A 27,534-nucleotide genomic window follows, 5' to 3' on the forward strand; every position below is an offset into this window, starting at 1 on the left:
TGCATCGGGCTCTCTGCTCAGCAGGGAGCCTGCTTCCTCCTCTCTCTGCCTCCCTACTTGTGATCTCTGTCTGTCAAATAAATAAATAAAATATTTTAAAAAAAAGAAGAAGAAGAAGAAGAAGAAGTTGGCTAAGGGAAGAGAGGAGAAGATTCTGAGAAGGGGTGGGGGAGTATGTGCAAAAGTCCTGAGGTAGAAAGGCAAGTGTGACTGGAGAGCTGTTCAAAATGAGTCAGGAGAGGTGGTCAGGGGCAGCCACACCAGGCCTTGTGGCCTGCTGAGAATCTTGGCTCTCACCAAAAGGCAGTGGGAAGTCCCACTGTGCCTATAAGGCCAAGTGAGGGGGCCAGCCCAGAGGTTATCAGGAGACACTTCCCTCCACACAAAGCTCCTCTCAGCCAGATGGCTGTGGGCGAGGTCCTCCTGCTCCCGCTCTTCTTCGGATGTGGATGCATTCTTCCTGTCCCCAGGGAGAGCTGCCCTGTCTTAGAGAGAGTCAGGCTGGGGATGGCCCCAGCACTTGGCTTTTCCCCCTTCCCAGGGCCCCATCACTCCCAGCCTCCCCTGGGTGTCTGTGCCTCTTGCCACTTGCTTGTAAGTTTCCTAATATAGCCTGGCTGTTTCCTCCCCAACTGGTAGCCAAGAGCCGCTCTCCTGTTGCAATCTCAATTTTTCTTGGGCTTAAAGGGACCATGTCAGCCCATCTCATGCCAACTTTAAGCTAAAGGTAGATTGGCTGATTTAATTTCACAAACTTGTCCAGCCCAGAGATTAGATGTTTTACCATCTTCTCTGCTCTATTCTTGTTCACTTTTCCCTTTCATAGATCTTTTTTTCCTTCTTTCTTCTGAGCACAGTGGAAGGAGCCCAGCTAAACACGGATGTGAGTTTTGGTATATTTACTAGCTGTGCTGCCTTGGGTGAGTCTTAGAGGAACCACTAAATACCGCTCTAGGAGCGAGCCATGCAGATTTCTGGAGGAAGAACATTCCAGGCAGAGGGTGCAGAAAAGAGACCATGGCTAGTGTGTGGGGGGAACAGCAAGGAGGCCTTTGTGGCTACGGTGGAGTAAGGGAAAGGGATGGGGGATGAGATCAGTAGGGTCTGTGGGTCACTAAGGACTTCAGCTTTTCCTCTGAATGGGAAGAGGCAGAGCGGTGTCGTAATGGTGACTTTATTACGTTTGAACAGAATCCCCATGATAGACGTGTCAGGAATGGATAGCACAGGGTGGAAACCGACCAGCGTGGCCACCATCATGAAAATCCCAGTGAGAGGCTGTTATGCCCCAATAATGGGTCCGTGATTAAAGGAGCGAGACTGATACAAAGCGAAGGTCAAGCAAAGCTTTATTTTGCACCAAGCATCAAGAATCTAACCGAACATTCGGGGCCGCACCTCTTACAAGAGAGGGCGACCCTTCTGTTTCACAGACTAGCTTTTAAGGGCATAGGCCATGCAGTCAGGCCCGGCCACGCACAGGTGGCCAATGGGATTGTAACACACACAGGAAACTCCACAGTGATGCTAGGTGACCAACTGAGTTACAATTTACCCTAGTAGTCATTTGAACCAGCCTATTACACCTTGATTGGGATTGGCGCCCAAAAGGCTCCTAAAGGGCGGGGCCCATACTCCTTGGTAACCAGGGAGACAGTATGCATCCCCCCCACTGATCGGATGTCTCCACCTGGCCTGACCCACCTTTGTATCTGGGCTTTGTTACCTGTAAATCCCCTGGGGGAAGGGGAGCAGGGACAGTTTCTAAATAGGTCCTTACAGAGACAGGGGTGGCTTGGGCTACCATCTGGGGGAGTGAGAACTGGCTGGATTGCAAACGCACTGGGAAAGGAGAGTTGACAGGATTTTCCGACAGGTATTTGCAGAATACTGTGCTGGGGTGTTGGTGATATTTTTTTTTCTCCTTAAAAGTTAATTAATTAATTAATTAATTAATCATTTCATCAAGGTATAGTTTCCACGCAACAAAATGCATGTCAAGTGTACAGTCTTGACAAATGTATTTACCTGTGTAACCACCAGCACCATCAAGGTAGAGAACATTTCTACCAATTCAGAAAGTTCCCGTAAGTCCCTTTGCAAGTGGATCCCTCTTGCCCGCAGCCCTGGTCGGTAACCACAGATCTGCTTTCTGTCATTCAGCATCATCAGCTTTTTTCCAGCCTTCGATGTAATCGGAATCACACAGTCTGTATTCTTTCGTCTCTGGTTTATTCACTTAGCGTGTTTTCGAGAACCACGCCCTATAATCAGTAGTCTGTTCCTTTTTACTGCTGACCGGTACTCTACTGTGAGCCCGACAACCTGTCCATCCATTTAGCAATTTGCCAGCTGATGGACACTTGGGTCGTTTTCACTTGTTGTTGTCGTCTCCTTTTTAATCTTCTCCCTGAACCCTAAAAAGTGGGTATTATTTTTCCATTTTTGAGATAAGCAAATTGAGAATCAGGAGAAGTAACGAGGTTCTCCAGATGAGATGATGTGTGAGATCAGTTTATCTTGGGCTTCTCATCTCTATCTGTCCTTCTGCCTCTCATACAACGTGACCACACGGGAATGAGCTTGGAAATGGGAACACATTAGTCTTCCATCGATCCATCTCCCAACTGGATCATGCCCTACACCACGCTCTCATTTCTCTGTTCTCGGCACCTGCCCCACACACCCATTTGAATTGGTTTCAAACCCAGTTCTGCACCTTCCTTACTGGGTGACTTCGGGCAAGTCACATAACCTCTCTGAACCACTCCACCTGTGATGGAGATCATATTTATATCTGCCTCTGAGATCATGCCCAGTGATAGCTCCTTTCTCTGTCTCTCTCCACTTCTCTTTGGCCCTTTTACGGTTCATATTCTATGCTCTTGGTTTCTCACGGCAGTCATTGAAGGGAATTCTGCCCTCCCTCTCACTGATGGCTGCTCCTGCCTGCTGTACAGAGAGGCTGCAAGACCTGGGGACCTTCCCCAACAGATTAAACTAGATTTTCTGGTGGTGAGGCCTGGAAATTGATTTTTTTAAAGATTTTATTTATTTGACAGACAGAGATCACAAGTAGGCAGAGAGGTAGGCAGATAGAGAGGGGGAAGCAGTCTCCCCGCTGAGCAGAGAGCCTGACGTGGGGCTCAATCCCAGGACCTGGGATCATGACCTGAGCTGAAGGCAGAGGCTTTAACCCACTGAGCCACCCAGGTGCCCCAGAAATTGATTTTTTTTAAAGCTTCTGAAGAGCCAGGATAGAGAACTGTGGACTCAGAGCGTGAGCTTTGGGCATCAGACAGACTTGGGTTTGGATTCTGCTTCCTTGGTCAAGTCACTTAACCTTTCAGATCACCATCTTCCTCTTCTGTAAATAAGCATCATCACAGAACCCACCTTTCAATGAGCCCTGGGCACTATACGTGACTCTTAATGGGATCTCTTCATGCAGAAGGGTCTGGGGGAGGGACAGGACTGGAGGCCTGAGCTGGAACAGCTTGTGCTGGGGGGGACCAGGCAGAGTTGATTCACGTGGACACACTGTCCTCCACCTGCAAAGTCACGGTGCCCAATTTCTAGAAGGCCAGTATCTCAAAGTTAGGTCAAACTTTAGAGAGCTTCATCCAATACAGTCATTGCCAGACAGGGCAATTAAGGCCTTAAGAAGGAAAGAGAGTTGCCCAAGGTCACACAATGAGATGCAGTTTCCAGACAAGTTCAGCCAATCAATCAGCAAATATTTATGGAGCACCTCTATGTGCCAGGCCCTATTCAAACTATTGGGGCTGCATGAGAGACCAAAACAGGAAAGATCCCTGCCCTCATGGAACTTCTATTCTAGTGGGTAGAGAAAAGCAATAAATATAATAATTAAGTCATAGGATATATTAGAAAAGGATACATACTATAGAAAACAGAAGTAGATTGGGGATACCTGGGTGCTTGTGGAAGTGCAAGCAGATCTGGAGGAAAAGAGCTCCAAGCAGGGGGAACAGCCAGTGCAAAGGCCGGAAAGCACACCTGTTGGGCTGAGCTTAGGAATCCCTTTCCTGGCTCATCGTTTCAATATCCTACCCACCCTGGGCATTTGCTGGGAAGAAAGCCACTTGTTGTTTTTTTTTTTTTTTTTTAGTTAACCAGGGTAAAGTAGGAGATTGTGTTTAAAACAAAGGCTCTGAATTTCCTCCCTTAACTCAGTGAACATTATGGCAGGCACTGTTCTACGTGCTGAAGGCATGAAGACGAAGGCAGGGACTGGCTTTCAGCGGACTACTTACGTAGACTCTTTCCCAGGAGCTCATGTGCTCACACTAATGGACACACAGGGCCTCCACTGCGATATCTCCTTGTACACACTACTATCCTACACACACCCATGGTCTCACACAGTCTTAGCTTCCCTAATGCCCACAACCTCATACACTCAGCCCCAAGTGCTACATATCACTTTGTGCCTTAAAACTGAGACAGCCTTGCACACCCAGAACCTTCCACACACCCACAATGTTGCCTCTAAGAACTTGGGCACTTACCCCACTGTGTACACACTGCATTGCACACTCTGATCTCATATAGTCAAAAGATACTGACATGCATGTCCTTAAAGTCTTCTATACATATGGCCTTGCACAGATACACACTTCCGCATGCTTTCCAACAGAGTTCCATGCTCTCCAGCATTCACACTACTCTGCAAATTCACTGTCTTATACTTTCATGAACTTGAACATGCACGTCACCTTGCGCAATAGGATGACTATGCACATGCATTTAACCTCACATACCAACAGATGTGTCTGCTCATACAACTCCATCCTCTTTGAATTTCTAATGGTTTTGCACCCTTCCTTATGTACTCAAGACCTCAAATACTCTCGTGACCTTGTTGCATCCCATTATGTCACACTTATGTGTTCTCAGTCACCCTCTGTGCACACACAGCCTTGCACACTCATGATTCAGCACATTCCACTGCTTTGCACACTCCCACACAGGCAAATATTGCCATTACCCCACAAACTGCCTTGCCCACTCACTCTTTTGCATGTTCAGTCTTTCGTGTGTTTCAAAATCTGTGCACTCGTTCCAATTCACACTTGCTGAACCTCAGCTGCTTGGACATCTTCACACTTTGAAACTGACTCACCTGTGCTGTGAATTGTGTTATGACTGATGATTCACAGACCTGTACCCCTGAAGCAAATTATACATGATGCGTTAATAAAAAAAAATAATAAAACTGACTCACCCTATTTTGCACACCTGTGACCTTGCTGTGTTTCTACCAATAGAAATATCTCCTCCATTGTGCAAACTGCTTCTGGCCACCCACTCGTATCCTCAAACACCTGTTTAACGGCATGCACTGTGGGATCTCAGCTGCTCACACAGCTTCACACACTGATGTGACCTCACTCTGTCCCGCCCAGCGTGACCCTGTCGTGGGGCCACCACGGGAAATAGTCACACCATCGCGCAAACTCCTGGCCGTCCACTTGTGTCCTCACACAGTCGTTTAACCGCATGCACCCCACGGTCTGGCCCGCTCACACCGCTTCACACACCGCCGTGACTCCCACAGCCTCACTCTGCCTCGACCACTGTGCCCCCTGCGCGTTGCCACCACCCGCGGTATCCACAAGCCCGCGTGATCGCCTTCCGGCTTGCGCACCTATGTCCTCGCACGCTCCGCGACGCCCCCCGCCGTCCCCACCCGCGCCTCGCCCGCCCTCCCCCCTGCGAGCTCCTAGCTCCGGCCCCGCTGCCGCCCGGCGCCTAGCCCCGGCCCGCGAGCCGCCCACTGACGCGCCCTCTCCTCGCCCGCAGGGACCTACCAGGGCCAGTTCACCAACGGCATGCGCCACGGCTACGGCGTGCGCCAGAGCGTGCCCTACGGGATGGCCGTGGTGGTGCGCTCGCCGCTGCGCACGTCGCTCTCGTCCCTGCGCAGCGAGCACAGCAACGGCACGGTGGCCCCGGACTCGCCCTCCTCGCCGGCCCCCGACGGCCCCACGCCGCCCCCGGCCGCCATCCCGCGCGGCGGCTTCGCGCTCAGCCTGCTGGCCAACGCCGACGCGGCGCGGGCGCCCAAGGGCGGCGGCCTCTTCCAGCGGGGCGCGCTGCTGGGCCGCCTGAGGCGCGCCGAGTCGCGCACGTCGCTGGGCAGCCAGCGCAGCCGCGTCAGCTTCCTCAAGAGCGACCTCAGCTCGGGCGCCAGCGACGCCGCGTCCACCGCCAGCCTGGGCGAGGGCGCCGAGGGCGCAGAGGGCGCCGACGAGGCCGCGCCCTTCGAGGCCGACATCGACGCCACCACCACCGAGACCTACATGGGCGAGTGGAAGAACGACAAGCGCTCGGGCTTCGGCGTGAGCGAGCGCTCCAGCGGCCTCCGCTACGAGGGCGAGTGGCTGGACAACCTGCGCCACGGCTACGGCTGCACCACGCTGCCCGACGGCCACCGCGAGGAGGGCAAGTACCGCCACAACGTGCTGGTCAAGGGCACCAAGCGCCGCGTGCTGCCGCTCAAGAGCAACAAGGTCCGCCAGAAGGTGGAGCACAGCGTGGAGGGCGCCCAGCGCGCCGCCGCCATCGCGCGCCAGAAGGCCGAGATCGCCGCCTCCAGGTAGGCCCTGGGCTGGGCGCAGACGGAGTGGGCCTTGCTGGGGAAGGGGTTCCGGGCCGGGTGACCCGGGAGGCCCAGGCTCCAAGCCTGTTCTGCTTCTTTCACCATCAGGGGTACCCCGTGACTTTTAGAGAGTCAACTGGAGGCGCTTCTGTTCCCGTATCTGTGGGTCTGTCCGTCGATCCATCCATCCACTCACCTAACTGTCCATCCGTCCATCCACTTAACTACTCCTTCCCACCCATTCACCCAACCGCCCACTCACTTACCCCTTCCATTCATCCGGGCTAACAGGCACCTGAACAGCCATCTCTTCACCCCACCTACCCACTCCACTTTCTGTGTACCCATTCAGCCGCCAGGCACCCATCCAGGCACCCAGTCATCTGTTCCCTCACCCAGCCCCTCCTTCACCTAACTTCTGCACTAACCTCCTGAATAACCCCTCCATAAGGACAACGACCCCTCACTCAGCCTCTCTGCCATCTCTCTGGACAGCCACCCATGCATCCAGCTACATCCTCGTCCACCCCCATCCACCCGTCCAACCTTCCCCCCTTCCACCCACCCAACCTTCCAGTTACCCACCTATCCACCCAACCGCCTGGACGCCCGTCCAGACAACCATTCGGCCACCTCCCCATCCCCTTGTTCACTGACCACCCACATTCATTCTACTTCTTCCATCCACCCCGTCATCCGTCTTAACATCCGTCCATGCATTCATTCGCTTAACCACCTCCATCCGCCCAGTCTCCTCCATTTACCCAGTCACTCCCATCACCCAACCGTGCTTCCATCAACCGAAACAACATCCATTCCCACCCACCTACCCTCTCCTGCAGGCACCCATCTATCATCCAGCCAGCCAGCCACCTCTAGAGCCCAGCCATAACTTCTGTTCCGCAATCCATCTCTCTTCCACTCACTCAGCTACAGTCACCCAACTACCTACTAGCCCTGAGTCCACTTACCTTCCTAACCATGCAGCACCCACCCTTTCATCCATATTCAGACTCCTCCATGTCTTCTCAGTGTACTTCAGAAAAAGTCTTGGGCGCCTGGGTGGCTCAGTTGGTTAAGCAATTGCCTTCAGCTCAGATCGTGATCCTGGAGTCCCGAGATCGAATCCCGCATCGGGCTCCCTGCCCAACAGGGAGTCTGTTTCTCCCTCTGACCCTCTCCCCTTTCGTGTTCTCTCTCTCTCAAGTAAATAAATAAAATCTTAAAAAAAAAGAAAGAAAAAGTCTTAATATTATCTCCAAAATGTATAGTTCTTGCTGTGTATGTGGCACTGTTTGAGTAACTTACAAATATGGAGTCATTTAATCTCCTTATGGTACCTTATAAGATAAGTTCTGGTTTTATTTCCATTTTACGCATGGGTTAAGTGAGGCTTACAGAGATACAGTGACTTGTCCCAAATCACCCAGGTAATGAATGGCCCTTCCTAATCTGGTTCCTACACTTCTATTCAGCCTCATTTTCTACCATTCTTGCCCTGGACCTGAATTTTCGTCTCCGAGCTAGTCATGCCGGCCTTGCGTCATCCCTCTTTAGTTCCTTCTGCCTGAGAGTTTTGTTGCTGCTGGTTCCCCGCCTGGACTGCTCTTCCTCCCCCTTGTTGCTCATTTAATTCCTACTCCTCCCTCGGAGCTCAGGTCCAGCCTGACTTCCTCAGGGAGTTGATGGAGCCCAGGCCCCTGTTAGAGGCTGACCTCACTCGACTGCATGGACGTTTTCTTTTCTTTTTTAAAAAGTATCTTATTTATTTATTTGACACAGAGAGAGAGATCACAAGTAGGCAGAGAAGCAGGCAGAGAGAGCTGAGCAGGGTCCCTGCTGAGCAGAGAGCCCGATGCGGGTCTCAATCCCAGGACCGTGGGATCATGACATGAGCTGAAGGCAGAGGCTTTAACCCAATGAGCCACCCAGGCGCACCTACTGCATGGATGTTTTCTTACAATGTCTCACATTTGCAACTTTATGTTCCTTATGTGATTTGTTTTTAACCTGCCATTTATAAAGGGCTCTCTATGTGCCACTGTCCTGAGGCCTTTACATAAATGAACTCACTTAATCTTTACAACATCTCAAAATAGGTAGGTACTGTTACTCTTCCCCTCCTGCAGATGTGGAGTGAGCTGCAGGGAGGGTGGCGGGTGTGGTGGGACAGTGGTGAACAGCACTCGTATGTCCTGGTGCCCATAGCAATCCTGCTGGGGGCTCTAAGTGGCCTGGGCTGGAGGCTGTGGTACTGTGGTCTTCCGAGGAAACAGACATTGGACCAAGTCTTGGTTCTGTCCTTGTTAGCTCAGAGACCTGGGTGCATGAGTTTGGGTCTGAGCTTCAGTTTGCCCAACCGTGGCGCCACCGTTTCTTAGTTACACGTTCTTGGCCAAATCAGTTTTCGTCTTCAACCTCAATTATGTCATCTATAAAAATAGGGTTAGTCTGAGGGTTAAGAAAGGCAGCGCAGGTCCCGTGGTTTACAGTCCTGTCGTGGGGTGAGTTTGTCGTGGGGCAATATTTGTGAGGAAGGGAAGGAAGCTGGGCTGGACAGAGGGAGACACTGGGCTGCAGTGTGTTCTCCACAAAGGCCTCAGTGAACCGCAAGGGGTGCGCCGCCATGGAAATGACCTTCAGAGTTGTCCCTAGTTGAGGAGAGGGTGCTGGGTCTTTACACCCTCTGTGGTGGCTGCAGCTACCCTCCAGAAAGGGGCGTGACCTGGGGCTGGAGGGTTCTCTTCAGCCAAGCCCCACCCCTGGGCAGGGCTGACAGCTGGTGCCCCTCTGAGCAGCTAGGGGAGGAGGAGGAGAGGAGAAATAAGTCCTCCCATCCTGAAGAGGAAACCAGGGGGCACATCACGGTACCCACCACAGTGCTGGACACCTAGCAAAGGCTCAGTAAGCATCACCTAGTCATCATCATCGTTCAGTGAATTCATTATACAGATGTGGAAACTGAGGCCCGGAGAAGGAATGTAATATGCCCTGAGACCGCCTGGCAAGCCAGTGGGAGAACCAACGCTCCAGGTCCTAAATTTCTGATTCTGAAGCTTGAACCAGCACATCTTGCTATCTCTGAACTTGCTACACTTTAAATTGCTGTGAATATGTGCACAGATAGTATCATTAAGATGAAAAGAAGGTATTTTAAATTTTTAAGAAAATTACCCCTACTCTCAGCCTAGTTTCCCCTAGTGTTAAGTTCTTCTGTTACCATAAGACATTGGTCACAGCCAACACTGGTACATTGCTGTTAATTTCACTCCAGACTTCGTCTGAGTTGCACTAGTTTTCCTTCTACTGCCCATTTCCCGTTCCATATTCCTCTGGTATCCACATTGCACGCGGTGGTCATGTCTCTTTAGTCTTCTCTGGTCTGGGTCAGTTTTTCAGCCTTCCCTTGTTTTTCATGACCTTGAGTTTTGAGAATTACTGGCTGGGCATTTTTGTAGAACATCCCTGTTTATCTGATGTTTGTCTCATTGTTACACTGAGGGTATAGGCCTGGGGGAAGAAGACCACAGGAGGTCAGATGCCCTTAACATATCGTATCAGGGACACGTGGCCTCAACATGACTCGTCACAGATGACGTTAACCTTGAACACCTGGTGTCTGCCATGTTTCTATGCTATAAAGTTACTATTTCCTCCTTTCCATACTCTGTTTTTTGGAATCCAGACACTAAAGTTCAGTCCACACTTGAGAGAGAGAAAGGTCTGGAATTAAGCTCCAGAGGGACGAGTATCAACATTCATTAGCTGGAATTCTTCTGGAAGGAAGTTTTGTCCCTTTTTCCAAAGGGAACATTTTTCATTATTAGGCCAAGTGCCTATCATTGTGACAGGCATAAGCCTGGACTGTCCTGGGCCACCCTGGGACAGGGCAGAGCTTACAAGAGGTAAGAGCTTAGGCTCTTGATTCAGAAGATGGGGAGTTCGAGTTCTTGCTCCCCTCCTGGAAAGCTGTGTGACCAAGGGGCTTCACCACTCTGAGCCCTGGATCTTCTTTCCTCCTAGGGTTGTTTTGAGGTGTAGGTGAGCCGTTGCCTCTAAAATGCCTGGCACAGAGCAGCCAGCAGCAAAAGCAGTCATTGTCATCATCTAACCTGTTCGATTTCAAAGGTGAGGACGTAGAGGCTTGGAAAGAAGGAGGGGTTTCCCCAAGTTCTCACCTGCTGGAGGCAGAATCTTGCCCCCCCCACCCCTTTCTTTCCCTGACCTCCTCGTCCTTGTCACCAAGGCCTGTGCCTTTGAACATGACGATGTTAAGCTCAGTTGGAGAAGGCTGCCAGGCCCGTAGCTGGGAACTGCATCTCTGGAGTGAGAAGGTATTGTCTGCCCCCCCCCACAAGCTCTGCCGGGAGGGGGGCACACGGGGGATTTGGATTCCTTGTGTGTCTAGGGAACACGTCCTGTATGCCTACAGGGCCCTTACCATGTGGGGGGCAGCTCCCTGGCTTGGTTGAACGCTCAGACTGAATCTCCAATTAAGGGAATCTTTGGGTTAGGAGGAAAAGCAGGATTGTCTCTCCTGCAGAAGTTTTGGTGAGTAATTGAGCTGCAGAGGAACAGGGAGCCTTCTAGCAGCCACCAGCCTCCCTGGCTCAGGCAGACCTGGGGTTCCTCTTGGTGTGGCCTCAAGCTCTTGGTCCTGGGCTTCCATGGAACTTGTCGGCTCAGAGTCTAGGATCAGGAGAGCTTTCCCAGGGATAAGAGAGAAAACTGAGGCGTCATGTCCCTCTAAAATGGACTGTGGACCGGAAAAGATTCTAGACCTGCAATGTCCAATATGGCAGCCATTCAGTGGCTGCCGAGCTCTGGAAATGGGGCTGATCTGAACTGAGATGTGCTGTTAAGTATGAAACACACACATGGGATTTTGGAGACTTAGCAAGAAAAAAGAGTAAAGGAACCCACGAATTTTACAATGATTCTTTTATTGATTACATGTTGAAATGACTATGTTTCAGGGGTATTGAGCTGGATAAAATGTATCATTACATAATTGCTAAATTAATAATATCAATAACATAATTATTAAATTTATCCGTGCCTTTTTATTTTTCTGAATGTGGCCATTAGAAAATTTAAAATTGACACATGTGGCTCCCATTGTGTCGCTCTGGACCCACCCAGGGCTCTAGGACATAATCTGACTCCTTCCCCAAGAAGATGGGAAGATGGAAGTGCAGAAAGAGTCAAAGATACACCCATAGCCACTTACGTGGTCAATGGAGAGCTGGCCTCGGGTCTTAGGATTTTGTGGCTGAAAACTCTTTTTGTGATGCCTTTTAAGGTCATGGATCCTGGTGGAGGGAAAGCTGGGTGTTCGGGGAGTGTCTGAATGTTTCTGAATGTCATGCCAGCACTGATGATAAATGGCTCCCTTCCGTAAGGAGCACAGGGAGTGGTTAAGAGCACTGCCTTGGCCTTGCCTTCTGCTTGCGGTACTTACCTTATCTCCAGACTTCAGTTCTCTCATCTCTGAAAGGAAAATAATGATATGACAAGGGTTCAGTCCGAAGCAGGTTACCACTGGGAGGTGATTTCTCAGAAGAGCAGGAACATGTGGTACATTAGCTAAGAGCATGGGCTGTGGTGCTGGGAGCAGCCAGGTTTGAATCTGGGTTCAGCTTCCTGTAAGCTGTGTGACCCTAGGCAACTTACTTTACCTCTCTGAGCCTCACATGCCTCTTGAGTCAAATGAGGATTAAATTAATTCCTTCTTCAAAATGGTGTTGAAGAGAGTTAAAAAAAAAAAAAAAAACCTAGCTCATATAAAGGGCCTCTTGTGTTGCTGGTATGCAAGGCAGGATAAGCTATTACTCTGAATCCTTTATCTGTACAGATCGAAGAGTCCGCCCTGAGAATGAAATTGCCCCGAGGGAAGACCTGTCTTCTCTACAGTCCTTCCAACTGTGTTTCCCAGACTCGCCTCTGCTGTGTGCCACCTCCCACTTCCTGCTGCATTCCCTACTCCCTCTGCTGACTTTCTTTATCTCTATCTTTAAATCAACTTACTTAAAAGCACTTAGGTACATTTATCGAAAAGGGAGACTTTCTAATCTCTGTTGAAAGTGGGAAACCAGTATCAGGTTCTGAAACAGAAGTCACCCTGTTAATACCAATGGTGCTAAACCCAGAGTCTGCTCTCTTTTTGTTAAAAAGACATTGGCAAGAGATTGCCAGGTTCGGAAGACCCGTATCCACCTGGCCGAGGTTTGTCCCAGCCACGAAGAAAGACGGGTCTGGCGCTGTTTGAGGCTGGGGTTTGCACTGCCAACACTCATTTCCAGCACCACCGGTGTATCCAGACCCCTCCAGAGGGGGGAGGACCTGGCCTTGGACTAGGTGTCAGTGGGGGTCTTGGCAATTGCCTGTGTTTGAGCCTGTTCATTTGATTCTCATTTGACGGATATCCATAATCGTCCTTATTTCTGGGAACCAGGCAGGATTCCAAGTTCCTTACATGTAGTAACTTAGTTCATCCTCAAAATGACCCTATGAGGAAGGTACAATTATTACCACTTGACAGATGAGGAAACCAAAGTTAAGTATCTCAAATAATTCAGCTGAGTAATGGCACCGTTGGGAGACCTGGTTCTCAAATGCTCTTAACCATTATCTGACCTTTGGCAGGTTTTCTGTCACAAACTGATTAGCACATGCTCTGTGCCAGGCTCGGGCTGGGGCACGGGGCACCAGCGCATCGGTCGGTGTGGGGTCAGCAGCCTCCGGGGACTCATAGCTTAGCGGCAAGAGGGACAGGGCTTCTTCACAGCCCACGGTGGGTTGGAGGGAGGCCCCAGGAAAGAACAAGGAACCGCCCCCGGGTGGTCTGGGAGAGCTCGCTGTGGTGGTGGGTGATGCTGGTTGAGGGTTTGCCAGATGGGCAAGAGGGAGAGAAAGGTCGTTCCAGGTAGAGGCATGGCGGTAGGAACGTGTGTGGTGTATTTTGGGAGTCGTGAGTCATGGGGAGCTGGAGCGGGCGTCGAGGAGGCTGGAGATAAGGCTGCGAAGGCCACCGAGAGCCAGAGTAGGGTGGGCTATGAACTCTAGCTAGAGCGTCAGCTCTACTGTGTGCGGACACTGTTCTAGGTGCCCGCCTGCGTTCACTCAGCTCGTTCTCCTGGTGGCACAGAGACTGCTTTAACATGCTCCACGTCACACAGCTGGCCCATGCTGCGCTGAGAGTCCGGCCCCAGGATCCGCGGTCTTAGCCGTTACATCTGCCGCGTCACATACTCTGAGCTTCTGTCCTCCCCCCCCCCTCATTTCTTTTCTCTTTTCTTCCTTTTCTCTTTTTCCATTGTTCAGGGCAACATACTTGTTAAATTCAATGACATTCAGAACAATAAGAGATAAGCAATCAAACCCCTCTCCTACTCCATTTTCAGCCACCGCTCTGGTGTAACCACTGTTAAGAGTCACTCACAGCCCTCTTCCGTTTATCCATTCTGCGGTGTTGTTTTTCTTTGCTTTTGCCACTAGGATTACCTACATAATGTGCTTAGCTTACTGTTTCGACGTCATATGTTTTGAGATTTTTTTTTTTTTTATCTTATGCCCATCTATCTGCCCTGTTCTTCTTAACAGCTGCATACTATTCCACAGTTTGGAAGTATCATGATTTATTTAACCAGATCTATCTTGATGGAGATGAAAACCATCTCTTGCCTTCATGATTACAAAAGGGCTGCAGTGAACATCCTTGGACATGTACTCTTGCTCCCAGAGGAGTATGCTGGTGAAGGGAGTGGCTCAGCCAGCCGTCTTACTCCATCACGGACATCTGACCAGCCTTGGAATGCACTGGAAATATGATGCTAGTCCATCTGGGTCTTTGCAAGGGACTGACTCTTGGCATTTACTGTCAAGAGGTATCTTGCTGGTTTCTCTCCCCCAATACCCAAGTGCTCAAGGGGTGGGCTACCTGTGTTCTAGTCCTGGATTTGAATGGATTAATGCAAACAAGTAGCAATCCAAACCACCCCTGTCTAATGTCTCCTGATCATATATGTTCAATAGATATTTAAGAATAATTGTTGCAAGGGGCACCAGATTGCTAGCCTGCTGCCTGTCCTTGCTCGTACAGACCCACATCTGTGGGTTAAATTCCTGCAAGTGGAATTGCCAAGTCATAAAGAATGTGTTTTCATGATTACCAGAAACCAACCAACCTCCTAAAGGGTTGCACCGAATTTATACCCTCCCCTCACCACCACCAGTGCTCAGGAGGACAGCTTTCCTCACACCCTCACCAACACCATGTATTATCAGTCTTTTGCATCTTTGCCAAATTATTTGAAGACAGTCAGGTGTTCCGTAAACCCAGGTGTTCACCACCGTGAACTACCCATGCTCATAGAGGGAAAAGCTTGTCCTTGGCTTGCCTCCTAGTTCTTCCCGGATGTGGGGTTCCATTGAGGGGGATTCAACTCCCTGGAGATGGCCTTGAAATGTTGGAGAGGCCCCTGACACTCGACTTCTGCCCTCCGTCACTTCCCTCCTTGGAGAATGGCCAGTGGACAAAATCTCTTTGCTCCCAGAGACTGAAGACCGGGGTAAATGGAATGTCCTGAGTTGTCAGAGTGGGACTCCTGTGACTTACACGAGGCAGCTGTGATTCCAAGGCTGGCCTCTGAGCTGAGTGGTCTGGGGAGAGAGAAGACCTTGCCTGGACCCCTGGCAGCGAGATGTTCGAACTATGGGGCAGTGTACTTGGCGGTAGCCAGGCCTTCCGAGCTTAGAGAGTGGGAAACCTAAGAAGAGACCCAGCGAGCTCCTGTCATTCCTCAGAAGAAACTGGTCAGAGCTGGAAGGCACCTCAGGGAGGACACAGCCCAATGTGTTCATTTCACAGATGGGGAAACTGAGGCCTGGAAAGGGATGGCCACCCGCCAGGGTCTTGCAGAGAGAGGGGCCAAGCAGGAAGAGAGAGAGAGAGAGAGAGAGAGTCATGGCTGGAGGACTCTGGTGAAACCTTAGCTGACTGCTGGGTCACATTTAGTAAATCAGCTAGGAAGAGCGTAGGGCTCTAGAGGATGGAAAGGAATGTTTTTCTCTCCCGACCCTTAGCCCTATGAACTGGGCTTACAGTTCCTCTCCAGAACCTTTCCAGCTTGATTTATTTTTTAGCCCCAATAGCAGACTCAGAGAATAGATAGGCCAATAGCCTGCACATTTGGGAGAAAAATGGCGCTTTCTATCAATGCAAGTGTTTTCCCGCATCCCAGTGGAAAGGCCAACTTGGCCCCTGACCCTGACACTTGAGCTGAGCTCCAGCAGCACAAGGGAGTCAGAGATCTGTGCCAGAAGGGCCAGGACACAGGGTGTTGGAATAACAGTGACAGAATGAGAATGACCGGAGCTGCCATAGAGTGAGTGGTCAAGGGCTCAGCTCCGGGGTGGGCTGCCTGCGTTCTAGTCCCAGACACTGGTGGCTGCGCAGGCAAGTGACTTCTCCTGTAGCTTTCTGCACCTCCCTTTCTGTGTCTCTAAGATGGGATCATGGGAGCACCTGCGTTGTGGGGCATAGGAGAGGATGGTGCTTAGGACAGTGCCCATTCTCACCACCACATGCCAGGCTCTGTGCCTGATACCCTTTATGTGCATCATCTCATTAAGTCCTCATGAGGGAGGGATTGTTTATGTGTAATAAATAACCCATTTCATAGGCGAGGAAACTAACGAGCCCAAAGGCCCAACATCAGGCTTTGAATTCTCAGATCCAGACTGGGCCCCCTAAACCACAGTTGGAAAAGGATGTCCTTGAACATTTCAAGTCATTATCCTGCCAGTCTGATATTCTGTGCCAGGAACTTGGTGCCTGGCCATTCCTTTTTGCCCGGCAGAGCAATTGAGACCATAGGCTGGGGAGATGGAGAAATTGAGGCTCAAATCCCACATTGTTACTTGGCTGCGTGTCCTTGGTCTTCTGAGCCTCACGTTCCTCATCTGTAGAATGGGGACAGTGTCGGCCTTGCCTCGCGGGTTATGGTGAGGATTCCATGAGGTGATGCGCACAGAGGGCTTGCGTGGTCTTGGCGCTCAGCAGGTGCTTGGTGTGTAGAGGCCGTGGCCTGTTCTGTCATCGGAAACTCAGGCGAGTGGAACACGGAGAGGCCATCAGGCTCTTCCTCCAAGCTCCTCTTTCCCAGGTGCAAGCCACTTTGCTCCCCTGGGTTTCCAAAGCCCAGTCCAACTTCCAGTTGACTTCCTAAGTCCACACCAGTGAGTCCTGCCATTGGGAGAGGAGATAAAAATAAAGCCCAGTCTTCCAATCCTTCAAGTAAACACCCAGCTCTCTAAAAATAGCGCCTTTGCAACTGGGCCCCAGAGCCAGGCTGGACTTGAGGGATGGAACTTGGCGGAGCTGGTTCTCACAGCCAGGCAGGCTCAGGCCAAGCTCCCACATCACCTACCTTGCCACCAAGCCTCTGGTCCTGAGGGGGATGCAAGTGTCCCTAGACCCTTCCCTCTGTCTCCATGGCCACCAGCTGAGTGTTGGCCACCAGCCCCTCTTACTGCACCACTGAAAGGGCCCCTCAGCAGCTCTTCACTCCTCTTGCCCTGTACTCTCCTCTGCACGACAGCTGGAGTGAGCTTTTATAAATGTAAGCTGGAGCATGCCACTTGGGTAAGCAGAACTTCCCTGGGGCTCTTAGTTTGGGTTCCCCTGAAAGCAGAGCCTGAGGCAAGGATTTGGGTGCAGAGAGCTGAGGTGGGAGGTAATGCAGGAAGGAGAAGGTGAGGGGGCGGTGAGTGGGTAGAGTAGAAACAGGGAAGAAGGAAGAACCAGTCTAAGTCCATGTTAGAGAAGCATCACTGTAGGCTGCAGGGAGTGGTTTGGGCTGGGTCCTCAGTACAGAACCCCCATAAGACTGTGCACCTGGGGGACGGACGGTGGGTGGACAAAACCCTGTCTCCTTCCCCCACTCTAGCCCCCCACTTCACCAAAGACATCCCCTGGGGACATAAATCTTCCTCCACTCCCTGGTGTGCTTGCACTTGGGGGCATGGGGCCTCCTGGGCCTCCTGCAGCATCAGAGCAGACTCTGGGCAGAAAGCAGAAAACTGTGCTGGTGTGAGACACCAGCAGTGCTGGGGGGATGTTTTCACATGTGGAACTTGCTTCCACAGCAGCGGGTGAGATTACGAGAAGATCCAGGAGACGTGACATGGGGTCAGGTATATCTGCTTATAAGAAGTTTCAGATTTCTGACTTTGGCCTCTAAGCTGGCTCCAGCTTACCCCACCAGCCCCATCTCACGCTGCCCTCCCCATCACTCCCCTTCAGCCACAGCTCCTCCAAAGGGCCGTTCTCTTTTCTGCCTTCGTACATCCTGTTCCATTTGCCTGCAATGGTCTTCCCTTAATCTTTAGCTTGCTAACACCTTGTCGTCATCAGGCCTCACTCAATGCAGACGTTTCTTCCTCAGAGCTCCCTTCTCGTTCGGGTTCCCTGTGTTAGGTGCCCCTCCCTCAACTGCTACCACCCCCTGCCATTGTCCGAACTCGTCCCCGTCTTCCCTAGGTTGTATACTCCCTAGGGTATGGAGGTATGCCTGCCATGGTCACTGCTAGATACCAGCTCCTGACATGGCACCCAGCACGGGGTGAGGCTCAGGACATAACATTAGGTCCCAAACATGTCACGATGGGAAGCGTCCTCTATTTGACTCACGTAAGCCTTCCTACACATTTAGCCAATATTTACTGAGCACCTTCTATGGGCCAGGTAGCGTTCTAGGCTCTTGGGGGGGAAGAAAAGCTAAAGATTCCGGATTTCGTGGAATTGAAATTCTAGTTGAGGAGGCAAACACCACAGCTGACAGAGTAAGTACATGAGGGAGCTTGTTGGTGGGGGCGAGCTGCCTTTTCACCCACGTGGTCAGGGTTGGCCTCGCTGAGAAGTTGACACCAAGGAGATGAGAGGGTCAGCAGTGGGGTGTCTGTGAGCCGAGCGAGGTGAAGGCTTCAGCGTGGGAGCAGCAGGGAGGCAGCGGGAGAGGACAGTAGAAGAGGCCAGACCGAGTGTGGGGCTGGGGCGGGGACGGATCACTCTGTCAACATGGGAGCCACTGGCCACATGTGACAATTTAAATTTAAATTAGATGAAATTAAGTAAAGGGAAAGTTCCATTCTTCAGTTGCATAGGCACATGTCCAGTGCCCGACAGCTGCCGCCTTGGACGGCGCAGAGGGAGCCCGTGTCCCCCATTGACGGCCCTATTGCACAGTGTGGGGAGGGCCCTGCTGGTCATGGTAGGGCAGCAGCCTCACCCAGACATAACTGGGCACACATCCTGGGGTCCTTTCCTCACCTCCCAAAGTGGGTATGATTAAAGCAAGCAAGGCTGTTTGGTCCAGCCCCAGCCAGGATCAGAGCGCCTTTCCCGTCATCCTTGCCAGGCGGCCCTGCAGTCACGGCCTCTGCATCTCTGGGCGTAGGAGACACCCCTCCTGGGAAGGTCCAGGCCAACTTTGACGTTTGGGTTTGCTAAAACCAGAAGAATGTTCTGCTCTCTGTGGCTTCTGAGCACCGGTCCCAGTTAGCCCAGTTAGCTGCAGGACTGGACCAATTAGAATGGTGTTCAGCTGCTGGGGACACAGCCTGCCTCTAGTGTCTTAACCATTGGGCGGACCTCACATGAGACCAGGGAGGCAGGGCCAGGGGTCGCAGCAGCCCCAGGATGCCCGCAGGGACCCATCTCCAGGTGTCTTTCCCTTCTGCCCTCCTGAGAGCGTGTCCTCTGTCGTTCTCCAAGACGGCCACTGCACCCCTAGCTTCACCTCTGCGTCCCAGAGTCGAGGCCACAAAGCAACAGCTTCCCTTCATGGGGGAGTGAATCCCACCCCAGGGATTTACATTTTATTCTCCAGAGTGGATCTCATGGCCGTCCCTGTGTGCAAGGAGTCTGGGAAGATGAATATTTTTAGCCAGACATGTTTTCCTATACATGGGAGTGGGGAAGGTGGAGGAAATGGATATTTGGTGAGTACCTGAATGTCTACTCTGTAAAAACTGTAAAAACCTTCTTAACCACCGCAGGGTTCCTCTCCAATCTAAGCTGATGCAAGCCATTCCCCTGGCCTCCGCCTTCGAGGGTCTGCTCTGCTTTTCCATCAGCCGGGATCGCCAAGGTGTTTCCACAGTCCCCACAGTCACGCCAGGGAGCTTCTCTTGATGTCTCGAGTAGGGGTGTGGAGTGGCACCCAGATGGGAAGGAGGGGTGCAGTGGAATCCATCTCCAGAGCCACCTTTGGCCAAGCCACATCACTTGCAGGGGCTATCACATTACTGCTGAGCGCTGTTCCCGTCAGCCCTGGCTCCGGCAGCCGTATCTGGAAAGGGGTGTTATCCCGAGATCACGGAAGCCCACTACCTATACTGTACCCCACAGGGCTTGCCAGAAGCCTGGCTGAGAGGGTGGGGGTGAGGGGGCCCTGAGCTCTGACCCACCTGGTAGAGAGTCAGAAATGCCACCGATCAGGCCCTCCAGAAGGGGATTTGTCAGGGTAAACCTGGGGCAGGCTCCGTGCCGGCACAGTTCTTCCCTGACGACCCCAGCTGGGGTGGATGTAGAGATAGTCTTCATGCAGCAGAAGAGCCATCCTGGAACCAGAATGATTTCTTCCTTTATTTTTTAAAATAGGCTACATGTTCCTGTGGTTCAGAACGCCACTGTTATAAAACTGTGGAGTCCGCCTCCCTCCCTGTCCTCCGTTGAGGACACCTCCACACCCCACGGGCAACCGTTGTTTGCGGTTTCTTCCCTTTCCTTCCGGTGAACGCTGTGCGTACATGAAGGTGCATTCCATGAAATTGACCATGTCCGACCTACAAAATGGCAATTTCATGCGGTTCCACTTAACACGAGCAAATGCATACTTGGATTTCCTATTTTCTCTTGCTTACACAAAAGGTAACGTTTAACACATACTATTCTGAACTTTTTTTTTTTTAAGATTTTATTTATTTGATAGACAGAGATCACAGGTAGGCAGAGAGGCAGGCAGAGAGAGAGAGAGAGGAGGAAGCAGGCTCCCTGCTGAGCAGAGAGCCTGATGCGGGGCTCGATCCCAGGACCCTGAGATCATGACCTGAACAGAAGGCAGAGGCTTTAACCCACTGAGCCACCCAGGTGCCCCCTATTCTGAACTTTGATTTCTTCTCTGCTGTGTCTGTATTGGAGATCTTTCTGTATCTTCCCCAGAAAAGACCTTTGTCAGCTTTTTTTTTTTTTTTTTTTTAACACCTGCATCTTATTCCATTATATAGCTGGGTCATCATTTGTTGAATCCGGACCTTCTTGCCTGAACATGATCATTAGGGTTGTTTCCAGAATTTTACTTTGTTAAATAAAGCTGGACACTCATCATTTCATCCGCGGGATATTCTATCTCTAGGATAAGATCCCCGACGGGCAATGACTCGATCGGAGTCTGTCTGTAGTCATCGTCCCATTTTATCTTCCCATCCACGTGGGACGAGGGTGAGAGGCCTCTGCCACTGACGTGCTGAGTGACCCTGGCAGGTCCCTGCCTCTGTGGGTCTCTGTTTCCTGGAGCACTGAGCTCTCCTTTACTTGGCCTTGGGAAAAACAGCCAACCCAGATCCGTCTCCTTGCGTAGCTTTTCCCACGCCCCAGCCACACGCAGCTGCCACGTTCAGCTATTGTTGCCGCAGCTCCTTTGGGAGATGATTTCAACCCCAGCCAAGGCCACGAGAGCCCGACGAGATCAGCATGGAAGGGCCGGCAGAGGACCACAGTCAAAGGCTCAGAGATGAGACATCATGGGGTGAGGCAGGGTTTCCCGGATGCCAGTCGCTGATGTACCTTCGTAAGCCATGCTGTATCCACGTACCCTCTGGCTTATTATCTCTTTACTATTTAAAAAATATTTTTAATTTTTTAAACCTACATTTATTTTTTTAAAGGAACTTTTTACATCATTACCATAAATAGAAATCCAGCATGAGATAAAAAGTTGGGGAGGGGGGAAGGCACATACACATACAAGAAAAAGAAAAACATCATTAAACCATCCTTCAGATGGTTGCTCATAAAAAACTCAGATCAAGGCTGCTTGCTGCTGTGCTCTCTCTGCTAAACAATGGAATATAAGAGACTTATTAAAGATACACAAATAAGCACCAAAGGAGACTTTCTCATTGATGAAATCAGGGTGGTTGATTTTTAATTTTGAAAGACCAGTGTTGGGGCGCCTGGGTGACTCAGTCAGTTAAGCGTCTGGTTGTGATGGGATCGAGCCCCACATCGGCCTCCTGCTCAGTGGGAAGTCTGCTACTCTCTCTCCTTCTGCCTGACTCTCTGCTCACTTGTGCGTTCACGTGCTCGCTCTCTCTCTCGCTTGCTGTCAAATGAATAATAAAATCTTAAAAAAAAAAAAAAAGTAACAGTGTTACCTAATGAATGTCCTGGTGTCACTTGTCATTTGGGTCCCAAGTGCTAGTATTCCACAGATACAAACATTGGCCTGAAGAGACAGGTTTCTCCTCTCTGTCGTCCCGGAGTCTCAGGGAGAGAAGGAAAGCCAATTTTGAAGGGTCTGTGCTCTAGGAACGAGATTCTGTGGAGTTCTGGGTGAGAGGCACCCATGTTAAGACAGCCTTGCACACAGCAGACATTCACTCATTGCTTGTCAGTGACTGACTTCCTTCACATGTGGGGCTGTGGAACAGATCAAGCCTAATTTTACTTCCCACCATGGAAAGTTCAAAATCAGTGCTCTCGTCGGCGGGCAGCGTGCTCTCCAGCAGTTCGGAGGCCTAGTCCTCTTCCCACCTCATGGTTCTGCCGTCCTCAGCACTTGGCTTCCAAGGTCCTCATGCTCTTCTGCATGAAGCCAGTGAAAAGGAAAAACACACAGAATAAATGCAAGCGGGTAGTTTTTATTGGCCAGGCCAGGAAGGAGGGCTCGTCCTGTCCTCTTAATTTCCATTGGCCAGAGGCCAGTCCCACGGCCACGCCTTCCTGCAAGGGTCTCTGGGGAACAGTCCCGCAGGCAGGCGTGTGCCCAGAAGAAGAGGAAACTGGTCTGATGAACTGACTAGTCTCAGCCATGCTCCGTGACCATGACCTTCGAGGTCCTTTATCATCTGCCTTTCTAGGTCCTTGTTCACTCATGACATTGACATTGTCAGGCTGAACTTTTCCCAGATTCTTAAACTGTGTGTGTGTGTGTGTTTTAGTCTTTTTTTTTTTTTTTTTAAAGATTTTATTTATTTGACAGACAGAGAGATCACAAGTAGGCAGAGAGGCAGGCAGAGAAAGGGGGCGGGAAGCAGGCTCCCAGCTGAGCAGAGAGCCCGATGTGGGGCTCAATCCCAGGACCCTGAGATCACTACCCGAGCCGAAGGCAGAGGCTTAACCTCCTAAGCCACCCAGGTGCCCCTGTGTGTTTTAGTCTTAACAGCCCATGTGCTTTGGCTCTTGCACTTGCCTCTTTTCAGAAAACCCATTTCTGACTTCTTTCCTGTCTTCTCTGCTGGACCAGCTCACAGGAACGTGATGACTAAGACCACAGCCTCAGAGCTGACAGTAAGACTCTGTCACTTTCCAAGGACAACACTCAGGGAGAAGAGGGGCCCTCTTCTGCTCCCCCACCTCCTTCATAGAGCAAACTGCAGGTTTCCTTTCGTACACAGACGCCACTCCTCGAATTGTCCTGCGGTAGGTAGGAGAGCCGCAGTCAGGGATGACAGACCTCAAGAGCTTTTTGTCAACACAGCTAGGAACCTGTTTTTCAAAGGGGGTCACAGAAATTGTCCAGGGAGGAGGTGAAACGCAACGGTCTGAATCTGCTCAGTTAAGGTTTTGTAGTTCACGTCAAATCTGAGAAGTCGTGTCCTGATGAAGTAGCTCTAGGGGGTGGTGTGGGCAGGTGGGAAACCCGCTTCCTTGAGTCCGGTGGCCTCCGTGATGGGAGTGTACCGCCACTATGGCCCTTTTCATGCTACCCAAGTGCCATGCCCGCGTGCAGAGCCGGGCAGAGCGGTGACAAGATTGGCTCCTGTGCACAGCTAACCCGGCGCTTGGTTCCTCCATCCTGCTCTACACGCGGCCAGAGCCCAGCTGTCAGCATCTTGTTCCTTCCGGGCTCCCGGCTCTAGAGGCCTGAGCATCCCAAAGTGGAGTATTTTCCTGTCGGTCTTCTCTGCTAGTCTATAGCTTCCTACGGCCTGGGCTCTACTTTTTATATCCCGTTGCCTTGTTGGAGATCTGCACCTGGGAGGCACCCAGGAAATGCTTCCAGAAGGCGGGCAGAGAAAAGGGTGGACCAGGTGGGGTTGAAGAGCCCATTGAGGGAGGCAGTTCCTGCTCTGGGACTTGCTGGCCGCGGGACACCAGGCACATCCTCACCTGGCTGGGCCTGTTTCCCCATCTGTGCACAAAGCTCCTTTCTCCTCCTCCACTCCAGCTGGACCAGGCCGACCGCTGCATAGAAATGATGATAATCATAGTAACGGCTGCTCTCTATTTGTTCAGCAAAGTTCTGTGAAGCACCTACTCTGGGCCTTGCCCTGTTCTAGGTGCTGGGGATTCAGCAATGAACAAAACAGACAAAAATGCTTTCCTCATGGAGCTTGCTCCCGCATTTGCAGCATACCCACAACTGAACACAACTGAACGGAAGCTCCCAGGCACCATCTCTGTTTCCCGCAAGCTGAAGGGCGCCGGTATAGTTAGCTCCGTTTTATGGCTGCAGGAAGTGAAGTCAAGTATGGTTGTGGAGTTGCTGGAAGTCAGCCCCTACGTAGGGAGCAAAGATGGGACTCGGACCCTGGGACCTGGTCCTAGGACATGATTCTTAGCCACCACAACATGCCCTCCACTCCGCACAGGCCCCCTCCTGCCCACCTCTCAGCCTTTGCTCAGGCAGATCCCCATACCCTTCCCAGGGTGCCCTCTCTGCACTGGGTCTGTGCCTGTGAACACCTCCCTCGGGCCGCCTGCAGCCTGACTCCTCCCTGACAGCGTCTTTTGAGTGTCTCGAGCCTTGTCTCCAAATCCTTCCTCGTTGTCCGGCCAGCCCTGGTTGGTCACCAGGAAGGGAATCCTTTGCTGCTTTATTTTGCTCCCCTGGGACACTGCTTTCCCCTCCCCATTCTTGCCACACACCTGCCCCCACCCCAGGGCCCAGGCATGGACCCACATGAAGAGCTCAATAAACAGCTCCTAATTCAAGCATCGAAACCCTTGATATTTCTTTGGTCTCAGGACCAAGTCTCAGTTTTAAATGCCTTCATTGTCTGGGTGTTTTTTGTTTTTTGTTTTTTCTCCCTGCACCTACTGTGTGCTGGAATGCTGTTCCGTGATGCAGGGCTCACAGAGGGACAGACACCATTACCAGTCTTCAGCCTCACTTGGCACCTCGGTGTGGTCAAGGCTGGGGTGATCCCATGGCCCGGAATGCCTGGGCCAGACCTGCTTCACGCTGGGTACAATTATAAGCAGCCTCCCGTTCACCCTCAGCTTCCCTGGTTTGGAGAGGCTCTCCGGTCACCCGAAACAAAGCCTGAGGACACAAGTCCTCTGACTGCTCTAAGCACTTTGCACATATCAGCACGTGCAATCCTCCCAACCCCGTGAGGCTGGTGTTATTTTTCACCCTTGCCACAGATGGGGAAACTTGAGGCACAGAAGCAAGAAAGTAGCTTGCTCAAGGTCACACGGCTTGGAAGAAGCAGGGCCAGTTTTCGAAGCCAGGTCATCTGTGGCCAGAATTCCCGCTCAACCACTGCCTGAGCATGAACTTGTCTAAGAGGTCTGCCCTGATCCCATCTCTGGGCTAGCTGTGTTTCCCCTCTGCCACCCCATAGACTTATCCCAGTAAGGACTGCCATGACAGTTTTGTCAGAGGAAGACACCAGCAGGGTCAGCTTCCCCTCTGGAGCCTGGCACAGGGCCTGGACCCAATAAAATCTCTGGACATGCTTTTTGAACAAAGGGATGTGATTCTCTGGGGCCGGGTTTGGTCCCTCCCTGGGGTTTTTCCTCCCCCTCCTTGTGGTGGCAGAGATGCCCAGCCCTCGGGACAGTTGTAGCTGCCTGGAATTCCTTCCCAAGATTCCTTATCAGTTTTCAGAGCAGCCTGGAGTAGGATAACGGGGGTGTTGGGGACACTGGGGGCTGCTCTGGAAAAAGCTGGAATGCCATAGGCGGAGCCCCACCTGGGGAGGGGCCGGAGGCCGGAGGTGGGGGAGGGTGCTGGCAGGGAGACCTCAGCTGTCACATTCCTCAGGCTCACAGAAAGCACTCCTGGGCGCCTTGTCCTTATTTAGGCAGGAGATGTCTGCTGACTCGGGCCTGTGGGATGCTGTTGCTGGCGGGCTCACCATGCAGGGTGGGGGTAGGGGGTGTGCAGAGCACTCCTGGAGCCAAGTCTATGAGCCCTTGGGCAGGCAGTCCAGGTGGGAAGTCCAACCCTTGGGGAGAAAAATCACTCTCTAAGTAATAATCCTGAAAATAGCAATTACCATTCATGGGTACCTACTATGCATGAAGCACTAGGCGAGGCCCGTCTGTAAGCTCCAGGTGGGGAATTTCTCCTATTCACGGCCATACTCCCATATCTGGCACATAGTTGGTACTTGTCACGAGAGAATGAATACACACTTCACTTGATCCTTACACTAATTCTGATGGTGGCTAAGTGCTGTAACTAACCCATTTTATAGGTGGTAAGACTGGGATTTACAGTCTTTGTCTTTGTCGTGATTTGGCAAAGGTCACGAAACTTGGAAGAGGAGTTGCTGGGGTTCGAAACCAGGTTCTCTGGTTCCAACGCGAACTCATGTTCCCACCTTCTTATTTTGGTGTCGTCCACCCTGGGATTCCTGGCTTTCCCCCTTTCTTCGCTGTGAAATTTAGGACCCATTGGACAACCTTTCCATCTTCGGTTTTCTCACCAGCAAAATGGGGATCGATAGTGATATCTACCTTCGGGAACCCTGGGAGGCCTAAGTGGAGTAACACATGCAGGGGTCTTAGCATCGTGCTCAGCGCAGAGTAGGTACCCAACAGGTGTTGTCTGTGAGTAATGTGGGGACGATGATGGCTCGTAGGGATTTCACATCCTCCTGGCTAGACGGGACCCAAGCAGCAGAGTGAACAAAAGGTGGCGCCATTTCCCAGCAGGCTGTGTCTCCTCCTGGAGCGCAGTGATGATGGGGGTGGGGGGGCCCACTGGAGAGAGCCATTCCTAGCCTGTCTGAAGTCTTGCAGGTTCCCAGAGCAAGAGACAGGAAGGGGTGTCTGGGATTTCCCCTCTTAATACCTAGTATGCAATCATGCCCTCATGTCAGCTTGATTGCCCAGGGTTTCCATGAGCACCTACTATGTGCCTAGGTCTGGGCTGGTCGCTGCTGCTGTCCCTCGAGAAGCCTGTGGCCACACTATGGAGTGGAGCAGAGTGGAGTGTTGGAGAAACACAGATTCTGGAGCCAGACTGTCAGGATTCCCGTCCCTTGCTGGCTGTGTGCCCCTGAGCAAGTTATGGAAATGTCCAGAGCCCCAGGTTTCTCACGTCCAGTTGTTCATGTTTAGTGGAGTAATATGTGTGAGCACGTAGATGAGAGCCTCTCACATAGTACATGACCCTTCTAACATGTCTGCAACAGAGATAACAATCACCATGATTTATTTTTGATTATTGAAAAGCATCACATAGGGCTCTCCAGGCCTCAGTTTCTCCATCTTCTTACCGTATCGTTATCAGATGGGAAGAGATACTTTCTGAGGGTCCTTGCAGCTGTGTGAGTCTCACAGTCAAATATGTAATCCATAGCACACATTTACTGATGCGTACTTACCGAGCACCTGCTACGTGCTTGCTTCTGTTTTGATAGAAACACAACAGTGAAGCTTCTGCTCC

General features: G+C 51.5%; 1 protein-coding gene across 1 annotated transcript in view; it reads left to right on the forward strand.

Annotated features, from left to right (window-relative positions):
- The window catches only part of JPH2 (junctophilin 2), a 65,037-nt gene that overhangs the window by 16,599 nt on the left and 20,904 nt on the right, over nt 1-27,534 (forward strand). The window contains exon 2 of the mRNA XM_032350600.1: nt 5,827-6,622. Coding sequence (XP_032206491.1) covers nt 5,827-6,622 — 796 coding nt within the window. The remainder of the gene's footprint in view (nt 1-5,826; nt 6,623-27,534) is intronic.

The sequence above is a fragment of the Mustela erminea genome, chromosome 7 (assembly GCF_009829155.1).
Source record: "Mustela erminea isolate mMusErm1 chromosome 7, mMusErm1.Pri, whole genome shotgun sequence".
Taxonomy (NCBI): domain Eukaryota; kingdom Metazoa; phylum Chordata; class Mammalia; order Carnivora; family Mustelidae; genus Mustela; species Mustela erminea.